General features: G+C 36.4%; 1 protein-coding gene across 6 annotated transcripts in view; it reads right to left on the reverse strand.

Moving 5' to 3' along the window:
• Positions 1–25,642, reverse strand: part of TBC1D5 (TBC1 domain family member 5) — a 313,509-nt gene that overhangs the window by 151,428 nt on the left and 136,439 nt on the right. For 4 of the 6 annotated variants that reach the window (XM_071561054.1, XM_071561056.1, XM_071561052.1 and 1 more), the window contains 2 exons: positions 2,099–2,165; positions 147–272 (listed from right to left, as the gene is read on the reverse strand). In XM_071561054.1, coding sequence (XP_071417155.1) covers positions 147–272; positions 2,099–2,165 — 193 coding nt within the window. The remainder of the gene's footprint in view (positions 1–146; positions 273–2,098; positions 2,166–25,642) is intronic. The other 2 variants (XM_071561058.1, XM_071561057.1) reach the window with 1 other exon arrangement.

Genomic DNA, 25,642 nt, shown 5'->3' on the forward strand with positions numbered 1-25,642 from the left:
TTGTAGCCAACATCACATTTATTAAATATGCTTTGGACTAAGGAATATGAAGATACAAAGACCAGCTTTAACCTCCACTTAATTTGTGGAGCAGTAAAGATGGCTGAGGATTCACTACAGTTTAGGCTGATTTAAGTAAATGGTACCATGCGCTGTTCTCCCATTTATTTCCAGCTGTCTGTGCGAGCCACATTCCTTGCGCAGGCACTGATACCCATCCAAAGCTTTGGCAGGAGAATACCGTGAACGAAGTCATCATCAGAAAGCTCTCCCTGCGAAGAATGGGCAGGGTTACCTCCCTAGTTGCCTGGGAGTTGAGTGCTGAGGTATGAGTAGGGCATGGGTAGGAAGAAAGGGTCAGACCCCACACCCACAGCTTAGACTCTCATGGAACTAGAGCCTAGCTGAAGCTGGCTGCTTCTTCAAGTGTTACCCCTTGGCAGGTACAACACATGGAGCTCTTGAGTTGATGACTTTCAGGAATAAGTGTCCTTCAATTAATAGCAGAAAGAGCTTTCAACTTTCATTTGCTCATCTGGCTAAATTCTATCTTGTCTATTTTTCAAAGACTGCTTTGTGGTCTCTGTATCTACAGATGCTTCTCACCTAAAAACCATGAAGGTTATTCTGGATGGTATTTTGAGTCCCTTTTTTAACTTAGATAGTATCCTACATGCATTAGAGGACAAATATGACAAGAAATAGTCAGGCAGAAACCTGAAACGCATCTGCTGACATATTTTTATCAAAATGAACACGCTAACTACCCTAGAAGAGTTTTATATCATCACAAAGTAGGTTTCATTTGAGTGGACTTACTAGGATACAGGAAATTGGAAGGATACCTAAATCAAACCTCCCCAATCCCACCAAGTCCCGGCAGACACACCCTTTTTTCCAACCTTGCTCTGTCCAGAAGCTTCCTCTGGGTGTCTGAATCACAGCAAATTCTTTGCTGTTCCCTCTAGGTCCTTACAAAAGTCTTCCTTTTCAACATCTTCAAGACCAGGCTGTTCACTCTTTGCTCTCCTCAGCAATCTTTCAGTCTCCAGCCTGCAACAGGTTCTCCAGCATCGTGTCCCTCCCTGCCACCCCGTGCCTGAAGGCTCCTCACGACCAGCATAGTGCAGGACCTGCGCCACGGTGTGGAATTCCCCGCCCAGCTGGCTGCAGTCAGGACAAGGCAAACAGGCTGGTTCCTCCTGCCTGACTATACCTCTTTGAAGTACACACTCCAACAGACTACAAACAAAAAATGAATAAAGATGCCAACCGACTCAGTGCACTAAATGATTCCAAAATGATCATGTGGTAAGCTTGCTTTACCCTACTTGAACATCAAAATCAGATGCAACCATTCTGGTTAGCACAAATCATTCTATTAATTTACTAGTCAAAAGGACATAGAATTTTTTGTAGGAAAGGCAGTACTTTGTGGGTGAAAGAAGAAACTGCATAGCTGCTGATAATCTTTCCACGCTCTCAAGCAAAAGACACCCTTCTGGTATATATCCAGACAAGAATCAAGCTCAGTGACATTGCTGCAAAAAGTTACTCAGCATCATGTTTCTTCAACTGGTGTTTACTACCAACAGAATTGAAATATTACTTCCCTGTAAAATAACCTCAAATTCAACTAATCCTGTCTTTGGTTTTTAACCTGCAATAATGATCAAAGAAGATTCTATGAGCTCCAGAGAGCCACTTACTCTGGAGAAGATGAGAAAGGTGACCACTAGTAAGTTGAGTATTTCAACATTTAGCTCAGCTGCTATGAGTTGAGTTGAGACTTTCTACTTTATTGTATACTTTGGAGAAAACAAAATAAAACAAAAAACCCAAAACCTTAAAATATTTAGGCTTATGAATATTGTGTACTTCCAGTAGTTAAACATTTTGAACAACTTTCTAAAGAAATAGTAACAGAAGACAACTTTTCAGATCATTCCTTAATTAAATCCTTCATGTTCTTTAGTCCACTGACTGTTTCAGTTTAGATTGATCAATCTTCCAAAAGACTGTGTTCTTTAAATGGATTTTGCTGCTTATTAAAGCCAATCTTTTTAAACTTAGAAGAAAAATATGAAAAATTACAAACCTGTACGAAATAAAAGTTCCATCAGAATCTGATGTTTGATGTGTGCTTCCATTTTCACTTGATCCTCCTAATACAAAAATAAGAAAAAACACCTTTATTGTAAGACAAACACAGATAATAAATAAAACCATATTGATGAGAATTTCCACTGATTTTACCATGTGGTAACTTATGACAAAACTCACATGAAACTTACAAAGACAAATCTCAACTTCATATCTTCAAATTCTTAGAGCTGTCGTAAGTAGCCTCTGTGTTCAGTTTGGAGTCTGAATGTCTTAAAATTTTGACTGAGTCCCTTCTCAAATTATTAAACACAGTTTTACTAGTATAAGCTTATAGAAGTACACTATGTTTACTCTCCATTTTTATATACAAAAAAAGTTTGCAGTTTACAGTAGAAACTGTTGCTAGTGCAATGTATTTCACACAGTTTCATATTTGGAGTCCTCTTTTCTTCAGAGAGGGCCAGTCCTACCTGAATACTCTATTTGCTCTTGCACTAGATACTACCTTCTAATAATTTTTATTAATAAAAGGCTATCAGCTCTGATTCTGTAGCAAGACAAAAAATTGAAAATATTGAATAAGATTTGTTCAGTCACAAAAAAATAATTCTTTTCTTAAAATCTGAACTTCTCTATTCCTCTTTAAATTACTACACTTCACTAATCCCCATCCTTTCCATTTCACAACATCTTGTGTGGCACTGGATCAGATAGTTTACTGAAGACTTATTGCATTTCCTTAATGTATATTTTGAAAGGTGAGAAGGTTAGGTGGTTACAATCTCCAATTTAACAAAAAAACCTACATAAAAGTTATGCTAATTGCTTTCCTTTTCTCTCTTACTTCTTTCTTAAAAACTTTTCTAAAGCCCTGCACAACTAATGGTCAGCCTGTACAGATCCTTTGCTATCACTTTTTTCCCCTCTTAATCTAATTACAGGTACTACATTTCCACTTCTTCAAATATATGTTATCAGCCATGAACTCAAATACTATAATTTTTTCCATGCAGCAGTATTTGTCAGTATGCTTGAAAGACATTCTCTTGTCGAGTCATATGTGGGTGTGTCGCTCGGCTTCGCGAACAAAGATTTGGGAAGGGCTGTCCCCATGTGGGTGTGCCCTTCCAGCCTGCGCAGTGGATTTTAGGTGAGGCTCAGCGTGCGCAGAACTGGCCCCACCGTTTAAGTCCTGAGGTTCATCTGCCACGGCCGAGCGACCTTGGACAGTGACAGGGAAGTCCTCAGGACTAGAACCTACAGCACCCGGCATTTCCCAGGAGGTCTCCCATCCAAGTACTAATCCGAGGCTGACCCTGCTTAGCTTCCGAGATCCGACGGGATTGGATGTCAGGGAGGCATTTAACTGCCGAGTCATATGCTTTAATCTTTATTAGCTGTGCTAATTTGTAGTATCTCTCAACACTCCCATCTATTTTACTGGTTTTTTTAGGCCTTTGTCTGAAAATGTTTGTATGGAAAATTAAATATTTTCCGATTTAAACCATACCTGGATTACATTTAGTATAAATTGTTCATTTGCACTGCACAATCGTTCTAGTTTTCTTCCCTAGAAACCTTCTTTACATAGTCAAGTAATATTTTCTTGTTAATTTAAATTCTCTTCTTATACTCTAATTCAACTTAACTTTTGCTGATTGCTACCATAATCCCACACTTTCTGATATCCAGGACGTGGCCTTCTTTGCAGATCAAGCTGTTTTTCTGTTTCTTTCAGGATCTTTGCTTACTCCTGGCACTCCTTAAAAATACTTTATCATTCACTTTGGCATAGAACTTCCAAGTGTTTTTTTTCTTATCTAATTTGGAATGCAGGGTTTTTTATTAATTTTTGCACCTTTATCTAAAATAATTCCTAAACCCATGCTACATTTTAGTCTAATATTCCTCAGTCCAGTTGATTTCACTAATTAGCTCTCTCAATTTATTTTGAAAATGGAAATCCTACTCAATCAATCTGCTTTTTGTTTACTAAATTTAACTAAATTAACAACACCCGATATTTCATCCAGGAGCCGACCCTTCCATTATTAATAACCATCTGTTCATTTTTTTCTCCTATCTTGTAAAATAAGTCTCCCTCTCGTATTGGGACAATTCTCAGTAATACGCTTTTTCATATATATCCCATCTCCACATCTGATCCAGAGCATTCAGAGAAGTGACTAACCTATGTTCAGTCTCTTTTAAAGACCCATGTCTAGGTGCAGTGACACTGGGCAACCGTTACAGGAACACAGCACATTAAAATGGGTCCTGAGTGCACTATTGGACTTTATTTATACTGGGACAACTCCTAAGCATCCACCTATGACACTATTCAGACTTCGAAAGAAAACTCATTCACAATGCTAAGTTCATATGCTGAAAATGATCTGTTTTCAAGAATGGCAACACAATCTTCCTCCTTTCTGAAGAATGAAGTTTAAGAATATCTCAAAAAATGCAAGGCCTTTATCATCATTCAACAAAACCATTTGTCCTGCTTGAAGAGTCAACAGGACTTTGCAAAGAAAACCAGGATAATAGCTGTTCTTCCACCAGGATCTCACAAGAAACATTTTGTGGGATCCTGGTTCTGCTACATCCACTGAGCTGTTCTTTACAAACTACTCTAAACATAGCTTGCCTTATTCTGAAGACAATAATTTCCTTTATTTAAATGACCATAAAATACTTTAGCATTCTTAATTATATACCCTTTGTTAATAAATCTCATTATCATCCAAGTTACTGTTGGGGCCTTTTTTGAAAGCTGTGTTTGCTGGTTCATTATATCATTAGCAGCAGCTATCAAAATTGGACAGGACTAGGTGTATTCACTTCCTAAACCCAGGATTTAGTAGAGCAGGCACTTCTGTGATTGCTCTTTTGCTCCATCCCCTTTCAGATAAGTATGTCTGTTATGACACCTTGAAAGATGACTAAGATATCTTTCATTTCATTCAAAGTGATAAAAATCATAAAGCAAAGTGCAAAGCATTAATTGATTTAAAAGAAGATTCTCTAAATTTTACCTAGATTTCTTTAAAAGATTTTCTAGCAAATCCTATTAAGTTTCCATAGTCAATGATACTCGAGGACAAACGGGACTCTGTAGCTTCACTAACTAATGACACTAAATTGTGGAAATCCTTGTCCTGGATCACCTCTCCTCAGGAAACTTCCAGTTACTTCTCCTGAAAGGTATGGTGAACTCTCAGTAGAACAGATATATTACTTCTATCTTCTGCACTGATAATAACCCAACTTCCTGGTAAAAGTGGGAGTGTACTGAGCAGTTATGAATATAAGATTCATGATGGTGGTAACAAAATTTGTGTTCTCCTTTAAAAATCTTAATTGATTCAGTACTATCTGAATCTTTAGCTTCATTTTGAAAGTCAATTATGGGAAGAAGGGCTCTGCTGAAGACATAGAGGATGCTCCATCAACCCTGCCACACATCTTGTGAAAAGCTTTCCTAACTTCAAATGGAAAAGCTCAGCAAAAAAAAAGGCAAAATATATCTTGCCACACTTTCAGAGGAAAGAGAAGGCAAACAAGCAATACCATAACAAGCATCCATATCAAAGTAAGTACAGCTTTCAGCACTAGAGTAGTTACTGTTTTAAATACAGTAATAAAATAAGGCTATATCCTTCCAAAGGGACTGAAAATAATCTGGATAACTTTTTTGCTGTTGCTTTAACTGTAGAAACTCCATCTCCTGGGAATAAAAATTTTCTCTCAAAAGAATTCAGTTAAATTGACTCATTTTAGCAAAACCTGTTTTTGTGCATGAAGACCAGGGGCTAAAGGGAGTTGGGACTCAGGTGGGTAGCTGGGACCTGGCACTACTGGGCAGAGCTGGAAGCGGTTGCAAGAGAATTTGTGTAACTCAGAATTGACACTTTCACTAAGCAGTCAAAAGAATATTTCAAATGCTGGCTTCTTTAGACTTCTGAGATGCATGGAGAAGAACTTACAAACTGCACATTTGCTAGGGTAGCAGATTCACCCAGAACACCTGGGCTTATCACTTGTAGTAACTGTTTTCTTTGTAGAAATATATATGTAAGAATTCTTTGGAAGAATACGTAAGAACATATTTCAGACTATAGACATGGCATAAAATCGGAGAACCCAGAATAAGGAGGATGCCAAATACACTTCCTGAAGATTATCTGAAAACCATGTGTAGAAACTCTAACAAGGAAAAGTCTAATTGAAATATGCACATTATTTCTGTATTTTTATTTTTTAACAACCTATCATACTGATAGAATAACAAACCTATTTAGGTTCAAAAAAACCTCTTAAGATCACTGAGTCCAACTACTAACTGCAAAGTCCAGCACTAAATCATTTCCCCAAGTGCCACATCCTTAAAAATGGCAGGTGTGTTTTAAATACCTGCAGGGATGGTGACTCAATCAGTAGGATCTTTTTCTCAAAAAAGAGCTTTTTCAAGCATAGTTTCCACTTCAGGTAATAAGAAACTGGACAGCATTTCAGAGTCCCAGTCCACAGGTGGGAAGATACTCTGGGTATGCTCCAGGCATAATGAACACCGAGCTTAAGCATCTGCTCAGCAAGAGTAAAAATGCATGTGAAGAATGATGTAGGGATCAGACATTTCTCCCTCATCTCTTTCATTACCTCTCTGAAAACAGCTATTTCCTGTAAGATGTAAAAATTCAGCAGTGGACTTCTTACTGAGGAGGGGTGGGATACTATCACAGCCAGCTGCAAGTTTACGAAGACAAGAAGCCTGAGTGACACAGCCTTGATCTGTGGCTGTACTCCTACTTTAACAAACAATCAAGCTCTCATTTTTTCTTGAGAAAATATGCTTTGATATTGAGGAAACGTCTTTACATATATAGATATTTCTGTATCCATGTATACACCCCCATATGCATGCCTATGTGTAAGCACACGTATATTTACACAGTGATAACCTATTTACCAATCTTGTGTCACCTATCAAAGGGCTTTATGGCTGGCAGTTTAGGAATCTGTGATAAAAGTGATCCTACTTAGGAACTCAAACTGTGCATTTCCCTGCTTACAAGTGTCAAAATGGAGAGAGATTCTTCTGCTGACCTGTTTGCACTCTGCTTAATATTTTTCTTTGTATTCTAATAAAAGGTTAAACTGTTGTTAAAGCACAAAAATTATTTAACAGTTGTAAAAATTCAAGTTGATATAAAACACTCAATCATTAATGCAGTGCTTTTATGATTAGAGACAAGGAAAATTTTCACACTAATCTATGCTTGCAGTCTAAGGTTGTCAATTCTTACAACATGACTTCAAAATTCCATGCTATATTAATTTTCAGCATATTTAAAGCTTAATAATTTAATGATTTATCCAATTTTAATTTATACTTTCAAAACCACTTGGAACAATCTGAGGTGCCACTGGAGATCATAACAGTGGTCCTGGTTAAGTCAAATAATAATTACAGTGCTTTCACTTTAAAGATGAGATTATTTTTAATTATTGAGTGAAGTACTTGAGGTACCATACTTATATAATTACGCTACTCATTAAATGGTTATTGAAAGCTGAAATGTAATTTTAATGACAGCTACCTATTTTTCTTTGCACACTTTATAGATGACAGATCAGTCAGGAATTCTAGTTTGCTCAAAAAATCCTTGCAGCTGCACTGGTTCTTTCAGGTGTAAAACAATTAAGCTGTTCTTTTTTTAAAACTTTAAACATTTTTTTTGGTCAATTGATATTGATATAATACACAGGAACTAGTAAAACCAGAACAATAATACATGGATATTTTTTATTCTTCACAATAGTAACAAAATGCTGGCTCTGAACTATATACACTCCAAACAATATCCCCCAAAAACTAGTGACAATAAAAATATGGAAGAATGATTTCAGTCAAAATGTGTTCCTCGTATAATACAAACAACAACAAAAATTGCTTAACAGCTTGCAGACCTTTATTGTGAGTATAAAGGGGTAATCAACATACAATAAGCATTTTAGTATGCATTAAAACTATATATAATGCCACAAGACTCCTTTGCTTTTTCTAACACCAGGGTTCACAAATCTTCAAACATAAAATTCCTTTGTACTATTTACTCCACAGATAGATATTAATCAGACTGATCTGGATAAAATTAATTCTGATACCTAGGAATCTCTCTGCCAATTGACACCACAGAGCTGTGGTCTCAGAAATGAACACCTAAACACTTACGCTCTGTATTTTGTTCCTTTACATGCAATGTTTGAAATTCAGGGTATTTCTCCATTGTTCCAAAGACTGGTATTTTGTTTAAATTAAGCTTTCCTTTTTTCATAATGAAAACCAAACAGAAGGGTAAATTTGTTTCATTAACAATATTAAAGCAAAGATTTCTGAGTTCGCTGTATGGGGAAAAGGCAATAAAGTTTTGAAGAGGGAAAAACTGCTTTGTTCCTTCAATCCCCTAGTTGAAATTAATTATAGCAAATGTTTATGAAAACATCTGTTCCATACAGTTATAAATTCTTTATTTTAGCATGGGTGATTCCAAGCTCCTCTATAATTTTGAAAGGGAAAAGTCTGACAATTGAAAGGTTTACAAAGGAGCAGACAATTTGTATTTCTACAACACCAAATATGCGTTTGGAAAGTCTTCAGGATTTCTGCAGCAAAGAAAAAACAAAGTAAAATACAAAAAGATGATTGCTTTCAGATTTGGGTCCGCTGATAGACCAAAACGGCAGTGGGAGGAGGGAAAAAAAAAGGAAGAGAAAATAAAAGGAGAAGTAATACCCAAACCACGGCAAACGGGGATACTCGGCCAGCGGCGCGCCGCGGGTTTGCGCCGCGCGGTGGTGCTGGCGGGGCGCGGTCCCGCCGGCAGAGGGCGCTGCGGAGTTTCGGATGGAGCGTCCCGCGGCCCCGCCCGCAGCACCGCACGGAGCGGCTTCACCCACCAAATATAGCCCAGAAAGACACACGGAGCACGCTGGAAGCGGGGCACAACACTGAAAATAATGCCGTCAGCTAAACAATTGAGTGCACAGCACTTCTGATATTTATTAAATAATTATTAGGCTGCAAAGTTGAACGTTTCACTCCGAGCAAGTTCGGTTTTCTGAAATACCATGCAACTTTTGGGTGAACAATCTTTTACGTACAAACATGACGCTATCCCTTGCTTCATGTTCATTTAGCATTAGATGCATACTTTGAACGCCTGCAGTGCAGATTTCTGATAGCATTTCAGTTACATCAGCTCTGCCCTAAAATAATATATTTTGCCACAAATGAAATAAAAAACGTTACAATGAGATAATTAGTGGTATATGCATATAAGGAGTTGTGAGATGAACTAATGAACTTGCCATTCTAAGTACAAAAATCTTACAGAGGCTGAAATATTATGTTTATCCTTCAATATTGACATGAAAAAATATGGTAAGCATTTCCCCATAAACTTATTTGAGTTATTAAAGGAACAACTGTAAAACACCATACAGTACCCACAGAGATAGAAATCTTGCCATAGTGAAAGCTGACTGGTCACATTTGGAAGTAGGTAAGGAATGCTGGAACAAAGGTGCAAAATCAAAGCCTGTTTGAGCTCTGCTGAAAGCTGTTTGAACAATATTGAGAGGCAGGCACACTGGTTTGCATTTAGGAACAAAAACTTCTGGAGATAATAAGAATATTTGGTATTGCATGTTGCTCAAAGCCAGTTAATTCTAGTGTCTTTTGGATTGCTGATTTATGACAATAAAGTGGCATCTTCTATGATCTTTGCATATAAAATCACAATTGCATATGTGGATACGCATATATGAGCAAACTGCATATTCTCCAGGCAAAATCTGTTTAAATCAAGACACATAAAAAAGAGGGTTTTCATTTAAGTGAGAGTGCTGCTCAGTGTTCACAAATCTAAACACCAACCTTGTCATTAAGTTAGTCTGTACATTAACATACTACTGTACCCCATGTAAAACATATGTGTGAAAAAACATGGATAGGAAAAGCTATACAAAGGTCTAGACGATGGATTCTGCAGTTAGAATGTAGCATCAATGTCTAAGAAATGTATTTAAGGGACTTATTTATATTTTTTCTTTTCCTTCTGCATTTACCAAAATACACTGAGCTATAAACTGTACTCTAAAATAAAATCAATATAATACAGAGAATAAGGAATTTCACTCTAATAACACTGAACTAATCATAGCAATACTTCAGGGGAATTCTCAGATGGTTGCAAACTACCAAAATCTCAAATAATTTACATCCAGATGTATTTTAATATAATCTCTGTGAGCACAATGGGAAGACCAAGTTTGACTGTGATAGAAATAGTGATTTAAACACTTCAGAAAATGCACATACATGGAAAAATAGTTTGACTTCCCATTTAGTGGGAACCACACAATACTAGCTTATATAAGCAAATGTGACTCCAGTGAAGTCGATATGCACTTAGTCCAGTAATGCCTCTACTGAATTTGCTACCAGCAGCAATAAGATTGTTTAAACAAAAATATGCAATTCTTCTAACTTGTTTTTTCAGTTACTTCTCCTAGTGCACCTGTCTTTGGCCCATAGTATATTATGTCCATATTACATTCATCAGCTCAGTACTACAGCCTGTATCTGCTACATAACCTGGCTGATGGTTTATGATGTTTAACCTAAACAAATTCCTAGGTTATCACCAAATGTGACTCAAAAGATTTCAGGACAAGATACAGACTGACTGAAGTGGAAACTATATACCTAACAAATAATATCAGTACCTTCAGTAAATTCTTTAAGAGCACACGCAATTTACAAAATTACAGATTAGCAACATTAGCAAAACAGAGAATGGAGTAATCCAGTATAGCCAGGGACAAGTAGGACAATTAGACTTTGCACAGAAAGGAAAAAAAAAACCTGAGAAGCTGCTGAGTTCCCGCATCATTGCTAGGAACTTACACGCTGATGATACACAAATGCCGAGTGACTTATCACTTGCATCCAGAAGAATTTAGCTAATTTTAACTTATAAACAGCCTAAAAGGCCTTTGAGCTATAAATTGCAATAATCTGAAGATGGCAAAAGGCAATAAACATGAGTTAATGACTCAGCATCCTCCTGAGATAGCACTGGTCATGCAGCTTCGCTTAATCTTAGACATGCACAATCACTGTAAAAAGGTGGTCTCCAGAGACCACTTACATTGACAATAAGAAAAACATACCATCTCTTTCTATGTTTGAAGGCTACTATTGTCCTTTAACTTACTTCAATTACATACTAGTTTTAACCAAATTTCTATCCTAGAGATAGATGCAATCTTTCTGTTTGGGATAATAAATCATATGTATGTATAGTCTGATTTTCATATTCAAAAGCAGTAATGCATACTCCATTGATTCTAGGAAAAAAATCCTGAACAAAAGAGATTGAGCAGAAGTCTTCTAAAATTCTGTTGTTTTGCCAAGAATAAATGATAGTAGAAGACAAATAAGAAAGGATTAAGTGCTCTTTTATTGCAATGGAATTGCCCCTTCAACAAGCAGTGAACTCATCTTTAACTGAGAATAACAGGTTTACCAGGTTAAAGGCCAGCCTAACCAAGGAGCCACGTGATAAACAGCCTCATCTCCTAAAGTTAGGGAGGTGGTCTCATGATAACCAGGACTGAGGTTAAAAAGAACAGGGGCAATTCTGCTTTATTTCTTTGTTGTTTATATCAAAGGACTCTACTGCAGCAGGCTGATGACTTACAGCACTACTGATGGATGTCAAAGGCTTCTGAAAGCAAAATGTACTTTCTTGGATCTTCCTTCTTGAGTGCAAATGTGTTTAGGAACACTGTGAAAATCATACCACTTTACTTTGCCCGGCACACACATGCAACGAGAGACAGCCTGAAATCAGAGAATCTGCGTGGCTGTTGTGGTGACAAATGCGTCACTAGCTGCCTTCTTGTCTGGAATGGGAAAACAGATAGCATTTATGGCTAAGAGGCAACCAGAAAGAATAAAAGAATGTTTGAGTAAAAAATTAATAAAAGAAAACATGGAAATTCAGGCATAAGAAACCTAAAGGACAGTGGAGTTACTTGGCATCCAGTGGAAGGGCTGGCACTACCCCCCACAAGACAGCAACAGAACTCTGGGGTTTTGCCCTGAGGGAGAGGAAGCAGATGAGAAACTTCAAGTTAGAAGTTGTTACTGAGATGCAAGACTGGGCAATGACTGGACTCTCATCAAATGCTAAAAGCACACAGTAAGGGATGAAGAAAGTCCCATGTGAACCAACGTGGGAAGCAGCCAGTTACTAAAATGTCCAGGGCCAAAGAGAGGCACTTGGGCACCCACAGCATCCTTTGTCACCCCAGCTTGGCTCTGCCAACTCCTTCCAGCTGCAGCCTCCCCCTTCCCTATCACAGTTCCTCTTAGCATTGCTCAAAGCAGCCAGATCTGTAGGTACGAAAGGCTACTTTGGATTTATATTAACATAAATTGAAGGATAACCTATTAAATTAGTTAGAAATAGAATCCTGCTCACATCTATTTAATAAGTTTTTAATAATGTAACTAAGTAACACTTTTAAGCAGCATTTCACAAAGAAAAAAAAACAAAACCCCAAAAGTGGAGAGATAAACAAAGGCTTATTTATGAAGACAACATACTAGAAGTGCATACATAAAATGTTTTAACTATGAACACAGCATACTAGAAATGCATAGGAGTTTTAGTTCCTTCATCCATCATTCAGAACATAACAGAGAGGACATATTTTATTCCTTAACAAATTGATTACATTAATAGTTTTGAAAAAGCAACATAGTTTTTGGGTAGCGTTTAAAGTTATCTGGGTAAAACTTAAGAGATGTTCCACTAGCAGCAGTCTCTAGAGGAAAGACAAATCAGAAATCCACTGTTAAAAAAAAAATCATGTTACTCTATGGCAGCACCAGTACCTGGCAAACTTGAGCAAGACATCTGAGAAAAAACCTCCAAAACCTGAAGACACTGTCACCCAAACGCAAATATCAACACTGAAAGGGTGTTCCTGCTGCCAAAAGAACAGCCCTTATCCTAATCAAATTAACTGTACAAAAGGAACCTGCACCATGAAGGGACACCTGAGCTTAAACCGGACTAGCTTGGTTTTATAAGATGAAGCCAGAAAGCCCTGGACTCCTAGTTTTAGGCTGTCTTATTAATGCTACTAATTCTTAGAATACATTGTGCATCCAGTAGACCCATAACTGAGAGAACATGAAACGGAGCAGTACCCTAGATTTTCTATAGATTTACCAGAAGAAAAAAACATGTCACCAAACAGTATAAAAGAAGTACTGACCTAGAGCTTTTAAGCTGCCTAATCAAACTATGCCAATGTATAATGTAAACACTAGGTTTTAATCAAAATTCTTGTGAATCAACCTTTAGTCAATTTGGAGAGTACCAACTCTGTACTTCACTGGTGCAAAACCAGATACATGTTATGAATGACAGATCTAGAAAAATCTGAAGAGCAAAGGCATATATGCGTTAGCAGTAAACTCTAGATGTCTAAGAGATGAAAGTCCACAGGTACATCAGAATATAAAAATATATCAAATTGACAGCAAGAATGACAAAACACTTCTATTTACTACAGTTCAAGGTGGTTTGTCAAACAATGATTGCTCTGTTGTAGATACTGAGAAAGAAATTCCCCACAAAACATTTCTGCAATAAAGTATGTAATCCATCATGGGACAGATTTCTGTTTTCCACCCTTGCCCTCCTGTGCAGAAGATAAGTAGTGTCAAAGCCTGTTGGCACTTCATAATGGAACTAAGGATGCAAGTACAAAGCACTTGAAGACATAAGAAATATGAGACTTCTAAAATGCAAATGAGACAAGTATGACTACATTTTTCTTGTGTTTAACAGTATATTGAAGTTCTGCAAAAGGCTGATGATTTAGTTTACACAATAATAGCAAAAATGTTTAGTAGTAGTCAATTTTTCTCAACTGTTACTCCAGTTCTCTAAGACAGAAAACGTCCAACATCTTTTAGCCAAAAAGCAAACAATCTGTGTGCAAGACAATAGCTGTCTTACTCAAGCACCAGCACTATTTGAAAAAGTACTGTATGCTGTAACTGCAGGTTGTAAGACAGAGCAAGAAAGAATGTATACAAGGTTTCTGTTTCCTCTCATAGGGATGACAGTGAATAAAGACGATGAAAATTACAGCATGTGAATACTAGTATAATTACTGAATGGTTCCCCACATAATTATGCAAAACAAATCTATCCATAAGTTAATGTAGCCATTTTCTTTTTGAAACAGAATTTTTGTGCCATCCATCAGTCACCCCGAAACATAAACCTTAGATGACTTAAGTATACAGAATTTACTTATTTGGTCTGTAATATAAGCAATGCATGTGAGTAGAAATAAAGGTTTAATGAAACAAAATAACATACTCCACTAGGGAAAACACATTTTGCCCAAAGAAAAAACTAATGTAAATAAGTGGAGACTTGACTATTTGATAAATATAGCCCCAAAGGTTATACGTTTAGTGAAAGAATATAAATAGTATATGTGATGTAGATTTTTTTTAATTTGACTAGAAACATTAATTGCTTTCTAAACACAATAATGTTCTTTCTTTCAAACTGTGAGGTCTCATTTCTTTTTCTTCAACAAGTAACCAATTACCTAACAAAAATGTTTACATTAATCACAATCACTCTATATTTCAGTTTTTATACCACCTATTTTATTTTTTGCTTAGAACTGAACTCCCTCAGGCATTCTTTTGTGCCAACTGTTAATTTCTATCAGTGATAAAGTTCCCTTAAGCTTCTTTTAACATCTACTGGACATGACCTCATAAAATTTAATGCCACTCATTAACCCCAAGCACTTAACTTTACACAGTAATGTCAGGCATCTGACTTTTCAGTGCATGAGAAATCCAAGTGGGAACCGTTTGAGAGATACAAATTACAAATCATTTGAGTAGTAGAAAGAGTGGCAATGAACAGTATTAAAGGGTGAATAAAGAATTGAGCAAAAGTAGGGTTGTTGTGATGCCTTCTATCTAAAATTATAAAACATTTATACAAACAAGGGGGAGGCTGCGACGTGATTGTTTTGGCTTGTGAGGGGACTGATATTCAGAGCTGAGGCTGAATGCCAGGTTTTTAACACTGTCTGAAGCAAATATGATGTGCTGTCATGTTTTCTTGGCTGTCCAGTCACGTTCAGGCATTTGGGAGGAGCACAGGTGACAGCACCACCTTACATTCTGCAAAGGCCGTGCAACAGCAAGACTGGGGTAAGCCAGAAGAAGCAGTTTCTTCAAAATGCTCCTCCATTTTTTCCTGCCAGAGCCTTGCATAGGTTTAGCTTCAGAGTGTGGTTGCTCCGATTTTGGTTATGTACCAAGAAAGCTCTCGGAGGGACAGCACTGTTTTTATTTTCCCTGAGATGCACAGATGGGTGATGTCTGCTTAACTCATTTAACCATATTTCCCAGTGGCTTCACACATGTTGGAGAAAATGTGGAAAATTCTAGAGGTGAATGGAAAAAAAATACTTAGCAACAATTTCCTGGCTTCTCTTGAACCATTCAAGGACATTCCTTGTGGGGAGTTGAAACTGAGTGACAGCCTGTCATGGCCCCGAGTGTAAAAAAAAAGGCACATTGTCAAGGGGAAAAAAAAAAAGTGGTTTCTTTTCTATTTCTGTTGGCTCAAGAGATATCTAGGCATCCTCATGAAAAAGGACAGTGCTATGCAGCTAAAAACATGGTCCATCAGAGTTCCTGATAGCAATCTGCTTATTCAGCTCTGTTATGAAAAAAATCCCCTCCCCTGCTCTGTGTACAGGGTTCGCTTTTTCTTGGTGTCACATGCTGTTACACTCTGGGTTAAGCAGCTGATGGTGTTGGAGCAGGGATCAATTTAACATTTCTATACAAATTATACAAGGTAGTTATAAATTGCTTCATGAGAAGCCACGTGAGATTTGATGTGATGTGATGACTCTTAAGTGCTACAAGTTTATTTTTCAGCAGCAAAAAGAACCTGCTCTCAGAACTAAGCAGTAGTTCCCGAATTTACTGATCTTAGCTTGAAAATCTATAAATCTAAACAGAAGGAAGTAATTTTGCTGAAGCTGTATTTCCACAGAAAGGTTTTTCTTAGTGAAAGGTAGGTATTACAGATTTGAGATTTTCACATGTGAACAATTGTGACCTCTGATATGAGCCCCATCTTCAATTGCTCTGAATGAGCATTTTAGTTATAAACTGCCCAGAACCAAAATCTACAGTCGATACACATTTCATACTTTTGAAAATGGTTTTGCACCTTGCCTGCCACTGGTCTAAGATCACTTTAGCATAATTACATCTTGATGCAACATCAGTAAGTGTGCATTAGTTGGAAAAGTTTTTATTGCCTAATAGCAGGAGTGGTAATAAAGCAGATGTACACCAGGCCACATGACAATGGCAACAAATTGGTCTGTATTTGGCAAAGCAAAGTATTAACGTTTTATAAACAATGTATGTTATCCTTTTCTAACAATAGGGATGTAAATCTCTGCACAACATAAACACTTAGGCTGATCAACACAGAGATACTGCTGTGATAGGTACTTTGAAGTTGTAGATAAGAGCTCAAGCTGTAAGATGCCAACAAAAATGGAAGTTTATAAAGAATCACTGCCAGACGCTTCAATGTAGTAGTACTTGTGGGACTTTCTATAACAGAAATAGTAATTACCTTCAATGCAGAATGTATTTGCAAAAATAAATATACTGGTGCACATACCACAGCTCAGTTTCCTACTTCAGAACCAAACTTGAAAATCTGTGAATTCTGAGTAAAACAACCCCCAAAATAATCTTTTGCTCAACATCCTCTAACATTCAGTGCCCAAATACGTGTACCTGCCCGTGCACATACATAGGCACCACTCCAATATACATACGCAAACACTACAATCTTAGTGTGAGGGCATCTACCCTGTAGACAATTCAATCAATCTCTCAAGTGACACTCACACGTGCCTGCACACACAAAAGCAGATGTGGCATTAAGATTTACAAAGTTATTGAAACTTTTAACAAGTAAAACGCATCTTTACTTAGCTACACCAGAATGAGGAATAAAGGGGTTTACATATGTTCCAATTCTAAACCTATCAATCAAACCCATGTTATTCCTTTGGGAGCTTATTTACATGCATATTTATCAGCCTCACATGCTAATTCCCTGCTGTTTTATGCCTGCGAGGCATGTTTATGAGTCATAATTGTTGATCTCATTTGATGTATTTCACTGAAGTAAGACATTATTCAGTTATGTGGCCTAATGTCAATGAATTACGATGACCTGATCTTCGACATGCAACTTGCTCTTTAATTTTTATTAGAGAATTACTTATGCAGAAGAAGAAATACAGTAAAATGGAAGATTACATGTTTTTACATTTTAATTTAACTCTTATTTTTGAAACACTCCTCCCTACCTCTAGGCAAAGTTTTAAAAGTGCAATTTCGTAAACACCAAATGAAAAGAATTTTTGCCTGCCTTTTATAGGTGATACTATTTTGTTTTAGCCAGCCACAAGCACTAGGATATGGTTTGCAAAGGGAAAAACAACCACACTCAGTCCAAAACCCTCAAAATTGTTCTTTACCTTAACTTCATAGAAACTGAAACCAGATAAAGACTTCAGAGCAATTGATAAATGAGAACTGCTAAATTAATCCCCAAACTGACTGATCATCTTGGATGCAAAGTGGTGCCTCAATTCATAAACAGAAAATCACTTGATGGTCAAAGTAAAGACCTAAATAGGGGAACAATTATGAGGTGTAAAAACTCCACTGCAGTAGCCTGGGTTGATCCATTAATGGCTATTTGTTGGTGCCAAGCCAGAAATGGCACTAGCAGGTAACTGAACATGGTACTCCTACAATTCTGCTCCTTTCACAAAGACCCATGCTGGCCTCCAACATTTCAAGTAATCTTCAAAGGCCTAAATTACCTTAATTTAATTAATAACATTTCTCAATAATCATGCCTTTTCCCCCCTAACTTGATTATAGCATGAAGGATTCATAAAGTAACTGCTCATTTTTATTCTGTTGCAGCACAGATTTGGTACTATTTTAGTAGGCACCCATGCTGTAGGATCCATAGTGTAAGTTGCTCTTTATACTAGGCCAACAGCAAATTATCACTGTACACATAATTTACTACAGGATTTTCAGATGTTACCACTTCCTATCTTAATAGTCAGTATTGTTTTAATGCAATTATTATATTCTGTTACATTTATCAAAAGTAACTATCAATTGACAATTGATTTCTACTTCACAAAAAAAAAATCAGAAATGTTCAGCTTCTGTATTTAAGAGATTGTCACAGTTAATACAATGTTCAACCTAAATGCATCCTTATGTATTAGTTAAAAAACCAAAACACTTAAGTTTGTTCAAAAGTTTCCAAGTTGCTGCTCTGCACTAGAGCTTATCAAGGACCAAAATAACATGCAAAAAAATAATTCCTTTTTTTAGTCAAGTAATGCAAATTCCAAATGCAGGCTCATTTCTCCATAGGAATCTCAAACTGAATCTGACAAATATGAGTAAGTGTCTTTGAAATCACAGAAAATCTGCAAGTATCTTCCTCAATTTGTGATATCTAGAGGACTTGTAGTATCACAAATATAATTTTCATTTCAAGATGAGAAATCCTTAGGATATTTTTCTTGTCCAGAATTAAATCAGTGGTTTTCATTTATAATTGCTTTTACAAAAATAAAATCTATTTTTCCCTGTAAAAATTAAATATATGAGAAAGAGAGAAAGACCATTTAATACAGGCTTTATATGCTCTTTTTATAAAGTGCAAAGGAGCATTGACTAGTGTGTTACATGTTATTTTTCCAAATCAAAAGTTTGCTCCCGATAGGCATGTATTACAAACAATTTCTTTTTAAAAAATAAATATCTTCACTCAAACAAGCAGTTATTTTCATGGCACAGTTACAAGGGTGTAGCTTTAGTTATGTAAATGCCACAACTTAAACTGTCGTGTGTTCATCATAAATATAAATTTATAAAATACATTAAATTTATTTCTGCAGAAAAATTCCAATTTCAGAACTATTCAAACAGAAGGTTTCACTAGTTATTGTCACAAGAACCCCAAAACAGAGCTAGAGTTTTCCACAGTGTAGGCTGTGATTTACAGCCCTTCTTTCTTTCAAATTCAAATAAGCAAAAGACACAGCCTAATCTGCCAGGGTATTCTTTTTTAATTTTTTTTTTCTGAATAGCAACAATCAATGCTACACTTTTTCTGACAATAAAATCTCAATCTTAATGCACCCAATAATGTTGTGGTGACCTAATTGCAATAATTCAGAAGGGAGCTTTGTACACTTTTGCAAAGAAGTGTTTTCTTTTGTACTTCAAGAAACAATAAACCAATATTGGATTGCAGAAGTTTGGAGGTGGCCCTGTGGCTCCATATGCTTCCTTCCTCCATTAAGATAACATCTGTTCTGGCCACCAGTCAGCAAATCAAATTTGATGAAAATTCATCTGAGTGCAAAGTAAAAATGCCCAATAATGGACAGATTTATGTCTCATTGCTCCACTTTTTAACTATTTCAAATTACGAGGAGCAAAACAACAATGGTATCTTACAAAATTACAACTAACATATAAAAAAATATATCCCTTTATAATGAAACGCAAAAGATTATCACATCATGGCAAACATATTTTCACATGTATTAAATGATCTATCCCTTCAACAGCACTCAATACTGAAACACTATACAGTTAATTTTTCCTAAGGTTAAATCACTGATTACATTACAAATCCAGTTTCTCAGAAGAAAAGAATTATCACCACCATAAAACCTTTATCTGGATGAAGTTTGTGCCTTTTAACTTCCAGGAAAATCAAGAACAATAATTTGTAATGGGATATCAAAATTTTAGTGGAGAAATTTAACATACAGGCTACTTGCTAATATTTTGGTTATATGGTCCCAGTTGCATTAAACTGAATGGGATTTGTTAAAAAATTTGAGCATAGTCTTCCTATTGCAGAGTTTATATATTATTATTACTTTAGTATCCAAGCAAAAGCATTTAATCTGCCAGCTGTTTGTACTGAATTAGGATACTTAGAATTTATCATTAAAGTTGTAACCTCAAAGATCATTGAGCCGAGCCTTTGACCGAACACCACCACATCAACTAAACCATAGTACTTTAGTGCTTATTTTGAAAAACTCTCATCAGAAGTATTTTCCCTCTTAAGACAGGACCTGGCAATGCTAACATATAAAACAATGAAAAAAAATCCAAAAATATGTCCACAATTAGTTCATTAAGCTGGAGTAATATTCCTTAGACTTGCAGCCAAATCATGTTTTAATAGTAACACCCATATATATCTGTACTGAGCCACCATTTACCAAGGTTTGGGGAACAGTTTAAGGAATTCAAAACATTTTAACTTTGATTATTCATAATACTGAAAAGATGACAATGATCTATTTCTTCTAAAATATTTTTCAATTCCTTTACCAAAAATACTTGTAGTTGAAATTTCTAAACTGATTAATATTTAAATTTGTATATAAAACATGAAAAATTGTATGCATGTGTTCTGTACCAAAGTTCTGCTTTTTTTGGTGTATTAGCTACTTGCCTGACAAAAACTGGCTGCAAGAAAGAGTGAGCTGGAGGATGGCATCATCACCAAGGCAGTGTGCTACACCTTGAATGATGGGAGTCAAGTTCCTGGCCCTGCTACAAGCCTCTTGTATGAACAAGCCCTATAATTTCATCAGCTTCAATTTTCTTTTAGCATGAGAACATATAGTCTAGGTATTCCTACCATGTCAGTTACAAGAATTAATTTTGTCATTTCTTTGGTATATGACACCTTCTAAAAGGATGACGTAAGCGCATAGATGCAAAACCAACATCCCAAGTCCTACTTCCCTTTTTTAAGCAGATCAAGTCATGGAGCGCGGACTGCATCATAAGCTTGTCTGATTGTCATTAATAATAAAAATAAGTCTCATTTGCTATATCCTTTTGTGTCATTGTGCTGCAGTTGGAATGTTATAGTCACATGATTACTTATGCAGTTGTCTAAACATCTAACATACTGAAAAAACTGAACAGGAAACTTATGAATAACTAAAATATATTCTAGATCTGACAGAAGTGTTCAATCTTGTCATAAAGCATGTCTGTGTTCATCCATATAAACCTCAAGCTTAAAATAGTCAGAAACAAAACCCAGTGACACAAGATTTAAACACCAGCTCGCACACATGCATTTGAAACATGATGGTCCTTATTGCTTAGACTTGAGTTAATTGGCTATTTTGTTGACTGTGGAAAAAGACAGATAAAAGCAGAAAGGTTACTCACACTTCTCTCACTCTTCCCATTTTTGCACTCAGTTTTGTTTAGAGAAAGGTGTTCTCCCATTATGCTGTATATTTAGCCTTTTTTAAATTACTGTGTATCTTATGAGTAAAATGAAGATGGGACTTTCAAAAATCAGTTATACACACTCTGCCTTTGTGTGGCCATATCTTGACACCAAATGCCTGAAACGTGAACACTTCCAAATCAAGCACTCCAGCTAACCACAATCCTGTACCCAGGGCTAAATGGCTGCTTCCCTTAGACAATAAGGGCACTCAGGCTTGTTACCTTTACAGTCAATTGGAACCCAGCCATTAATTTTAATAGGATCAGGATCAGGTCCCTGACTCTTTTGACATCAAAGAAACATCTTTCACAGTCGTTTTGCTATTAATAATTAAAACTGATTAGTAATAATAAGGTACCTTAACCAAAAAGGTAAACAGTGGAGACATTTATTATCAAAGTAAGAAAAGAAAATTAAAATAATCTCCAACACTTCTGTATGTGCAATTCATCAGGAAACGTTGTAAAAGAACAAAAACAAATGTTGGCTCATTCCAGAGGTTCTTTGTCATCATTAATGTATTCAGGTTTTCACAGCTGAATTGCTGTACTTTGAAAAGATTTTCATGAAAGGAAACTCAAATTCAATGTTTAAACAAAGCTGTCAGGTTACCAAGATTCCTATTTGCTTATATGTCCAGAAAATGTTTTCTCCTTTTTCAAAAACACTCTAGGTTAGAAGTATTATTATTCCTTTGCTTTCAATTTGTTAACAACAGAAAATAAGGTTTTTTAAGCAGCCCATATTTATTTGTTTGCTATTGCAAAGCTGAAACCAGCAGTTGGAAATATCTGTTCCAAAGTGGAGGTGAAACTACCTGGTATGGATATTTTACTTCATTACTAGTTCTGTTCCTCAAATTGATACAAATAGCCTCCTTCTGTTTCTGTCTGTCTGCTTGCCTGATCAGTGGAGCTAATTGTCAGAGCTGGGGAGATCTATACCTAAACAGAAGATATGCAGTTTGTAACCTGCTTAATTTGCCTTATGTCCTGGATGGCCCTCAGTATGTTGTTCATTAAAGTATCAGCTGTTTCAGTTGTAGCAGTGGCAGCCTAAGCATAGACCTATTTTTCTTTGTTAAAAGGCCAGATTGTCAATAACTAATACACATCTTACCAGATAATTTCTATCCACTTGAAATAAATATGATGGTACTTTATTTCTCTACCCTTCCACACCTCTTAGTTTTGCACATTCAAAGAGGACAAGGATAGGGGGTACCCTGGTTACCATGAAGGCTAAAGAATAAGGCTTATTAGCCAATCAGAAGCCTAAAACTAAAGCTTTGCAGTGTCACTAAAGTGAAAGTAGATTGAACCCTTCCCTTGTTAAAATAAGCCATTCCAGATCATATAAATGTCCACACTCATGAAAGACAGGAAAGATCCCATCTGTGCTGATATATTTCTGTTATATAGAGCAATCAATTTCTAATACAATCAAATTTGTGACAGTTAAGCTCTTTAATAATGTTTTAACATACATTTAATCTAAGGTACAGAGTCTGTAACATGAGCTAGCTGCACACAATTTACACACTGCTTTCTAAATTACAATCTTCTGTACATCACAACAGAGGTGAACCCAGACATTTAATTATTATCCTGTACCCAATCATGCTGGCTTCAGCGAGAATTCTGATTTACTAGTCTTTTATGATACATACACAAGTACAATCAAATGTGTACAGTTCAATTTTTTTAAATTAAGAGAATCTGCCTTTTCCATATGTAGGAGATATAGCCATTTAACAGAATTTGATCATTGCTTGGAAACACTTAATATGTGAGGTGTTTATGGGTAGTCACCTTCATATTATAATTTTGTATAAAGTCCGAGTAAAATATTTAAACAAATGATTCCACTCTCATTGTTAGCTTCTGTGTAACTTCTTATAATGAACTAATTCTAACATACTCTTAATTACATTTACAGAGGTCATATTAAAAAAAGATTATTCTGTTTTAATTTTGTTGTTTAGTAGGTTACTATAGTCAAAATGGAAATTTCTTCTTGGTATTGTATGCTCCTCTCAGTAAAAAAAAACAACCAATTTTTCATTCATCTTGCATCCTTTCCTCTTATTCTACAGATATTATGCTACGGCTATACTAGAAAGCAAGAAGAGATCCAACTAGTTGATCTTTAACCTGGATTTGGGAAAAGCTAGGAAAAGAAAAAGAATGTTCAAATCAGCCTTTCCCAACGTAGGGTCACAAGGAATTATTCAAAGAATGACATGAGGCTGACAAGTGATTTATGCCAGTATTTAGGCAGGGACGTATCTAGAAAGAACTGGAAACTCCCAGCTGAGATGACTGAACCTAGGTAGTGTGCCAGTGTCATTAGTGAGAATGGTCTTGCTTTCATATTTAGAGTGAAACAAACACTATTGATTTCACTTGAATCAAGAGAAGTTGTGGATGCTCCATCTCTGGAAGTGATCTAGTGGGTGGCATCTCTGCCCATGGAGGGGGAGTTGAAACTAGGTATCTTCAAGGTCCCTTACAACCCAAGCCACTCTATAAACAGACATTGCTGGCCAAACTGCTCTAGTATCTGCCGTATCAACCACTGAAGGCCATTTCCCTACATGTTATTTGTGTTAGTTACCCATGTCAATCACCTCCAAAATGGATCTAATGTAATGTGCAACTCATGTGAAGCCACCATACAAAAACCCCCAACCAAGCCAAAACCAACCAACCAAAACGCACCAAAAAATGGATGTACCAGTTCTAGATAGGAAAATCCAACTCTAAAAGCCAGTAATCCACAAGCCATGTCAGCTATTCACATTTGCTCCCACAGCTGAAGCAATTAAAATACCCCTGCAGTTCCTAAATACAAATTTGCAGCAAGGCACTGAAACCAAAAGAGCCCACTACCAGCAAATTTCTAAGAGCATGTCAACACCTGTACAAATACAGCCTTTCAAGTAAAAATTGTATGTGTGATGGCTATTTTCAACTACCCCTTTATGAAATGTATGCATTTTTAAACTTGCATAGCTTTTCTGTCTAATACAGAAAGGAGGAAAATGAAGAGTTGTAGGGAAGGAGCTACTGACAGCCTAAGTTAGCTCAAGACATACCGTGCTGCTCCAATAGCGCCTTTGTCACTACAATCCTGTTGCTGCTCAATTAAAAGCAAGCTAAACAGCAGTTATTATTAATAAATGAATATTAAAATGCTTGTTATGTTAGCATATGGCGTTTGAAGATGTAAAAACCATTCTTGCTTATATTCATCCAATATGAAGCAAAACAGACTGAAGACAACCCTTTCTCCTCCCCCATACCTGTGCCTTTAACAGAGAAGCCAAGCCTTGGAGGAGAAGCACAAAGGTTTTGAACAGGATCACTAACAAGAACTGTGCTAGTGGGGCACACAGATTTCTGGCTGGAGGGTGAAACTCACAAATGAAGGACACAGTGCATTCTCAGGGCCGCAGCGTGAAATCCCAAAGACATTAGGAACACTCACAACCCTCAGCATGTTCTGTTCCAATATAATGAAAACACAAAGGTGCATGTATATGTAAAAGGACTCTTTAAAACACAATGCTATACTTCATGCACATGTTGCTTCCTGGAGAGAAGATGAAAGAACTCACATTATGACATACATAACATCATACAATATATCCTGTAGAAAAATATTTGATAAGAAAACAATAAGGCTTCAAGAACTCACTATATTTGCATTCTCAATTGCTTTTACCTGGAAATTACTTCTCACATAGAGAGGTGTAGACCTCTGTGGTTGTCTCCTTTAAATTAAATTATCTCTAAACTCAGAAATAAATAAACGCCATACAGGGCAACCTGCATTAGCATTGCCTCCCTGAGTGAAGGGGCTTGGAAGGGCAAGAAACCCCAACTCATAACACTGAATAGCTATGGACTAATTAGGAGATAATACAATTTGCTGAGAGCAAAAATTTTTTTAACTCTGGCATGAATGTGAAAGGATGTACCCAAGAC

This window comes from Pithys albifrons, chromosome 7 (genome assembly GCF_047495875.1).
Source record: "Pithys albifrons albifrons isolate INPA30051 chromosome 7, PitAlb_v1, whole genome shotgun sequence".
In the NCBI taxonomy this organism is placed as follows: domain Eukaryota; kingdom Metazoa; phylum Chordata; class Aves; order Passeriformes; family Thamnophilidae; genus Pithys; species Pithys albifrons.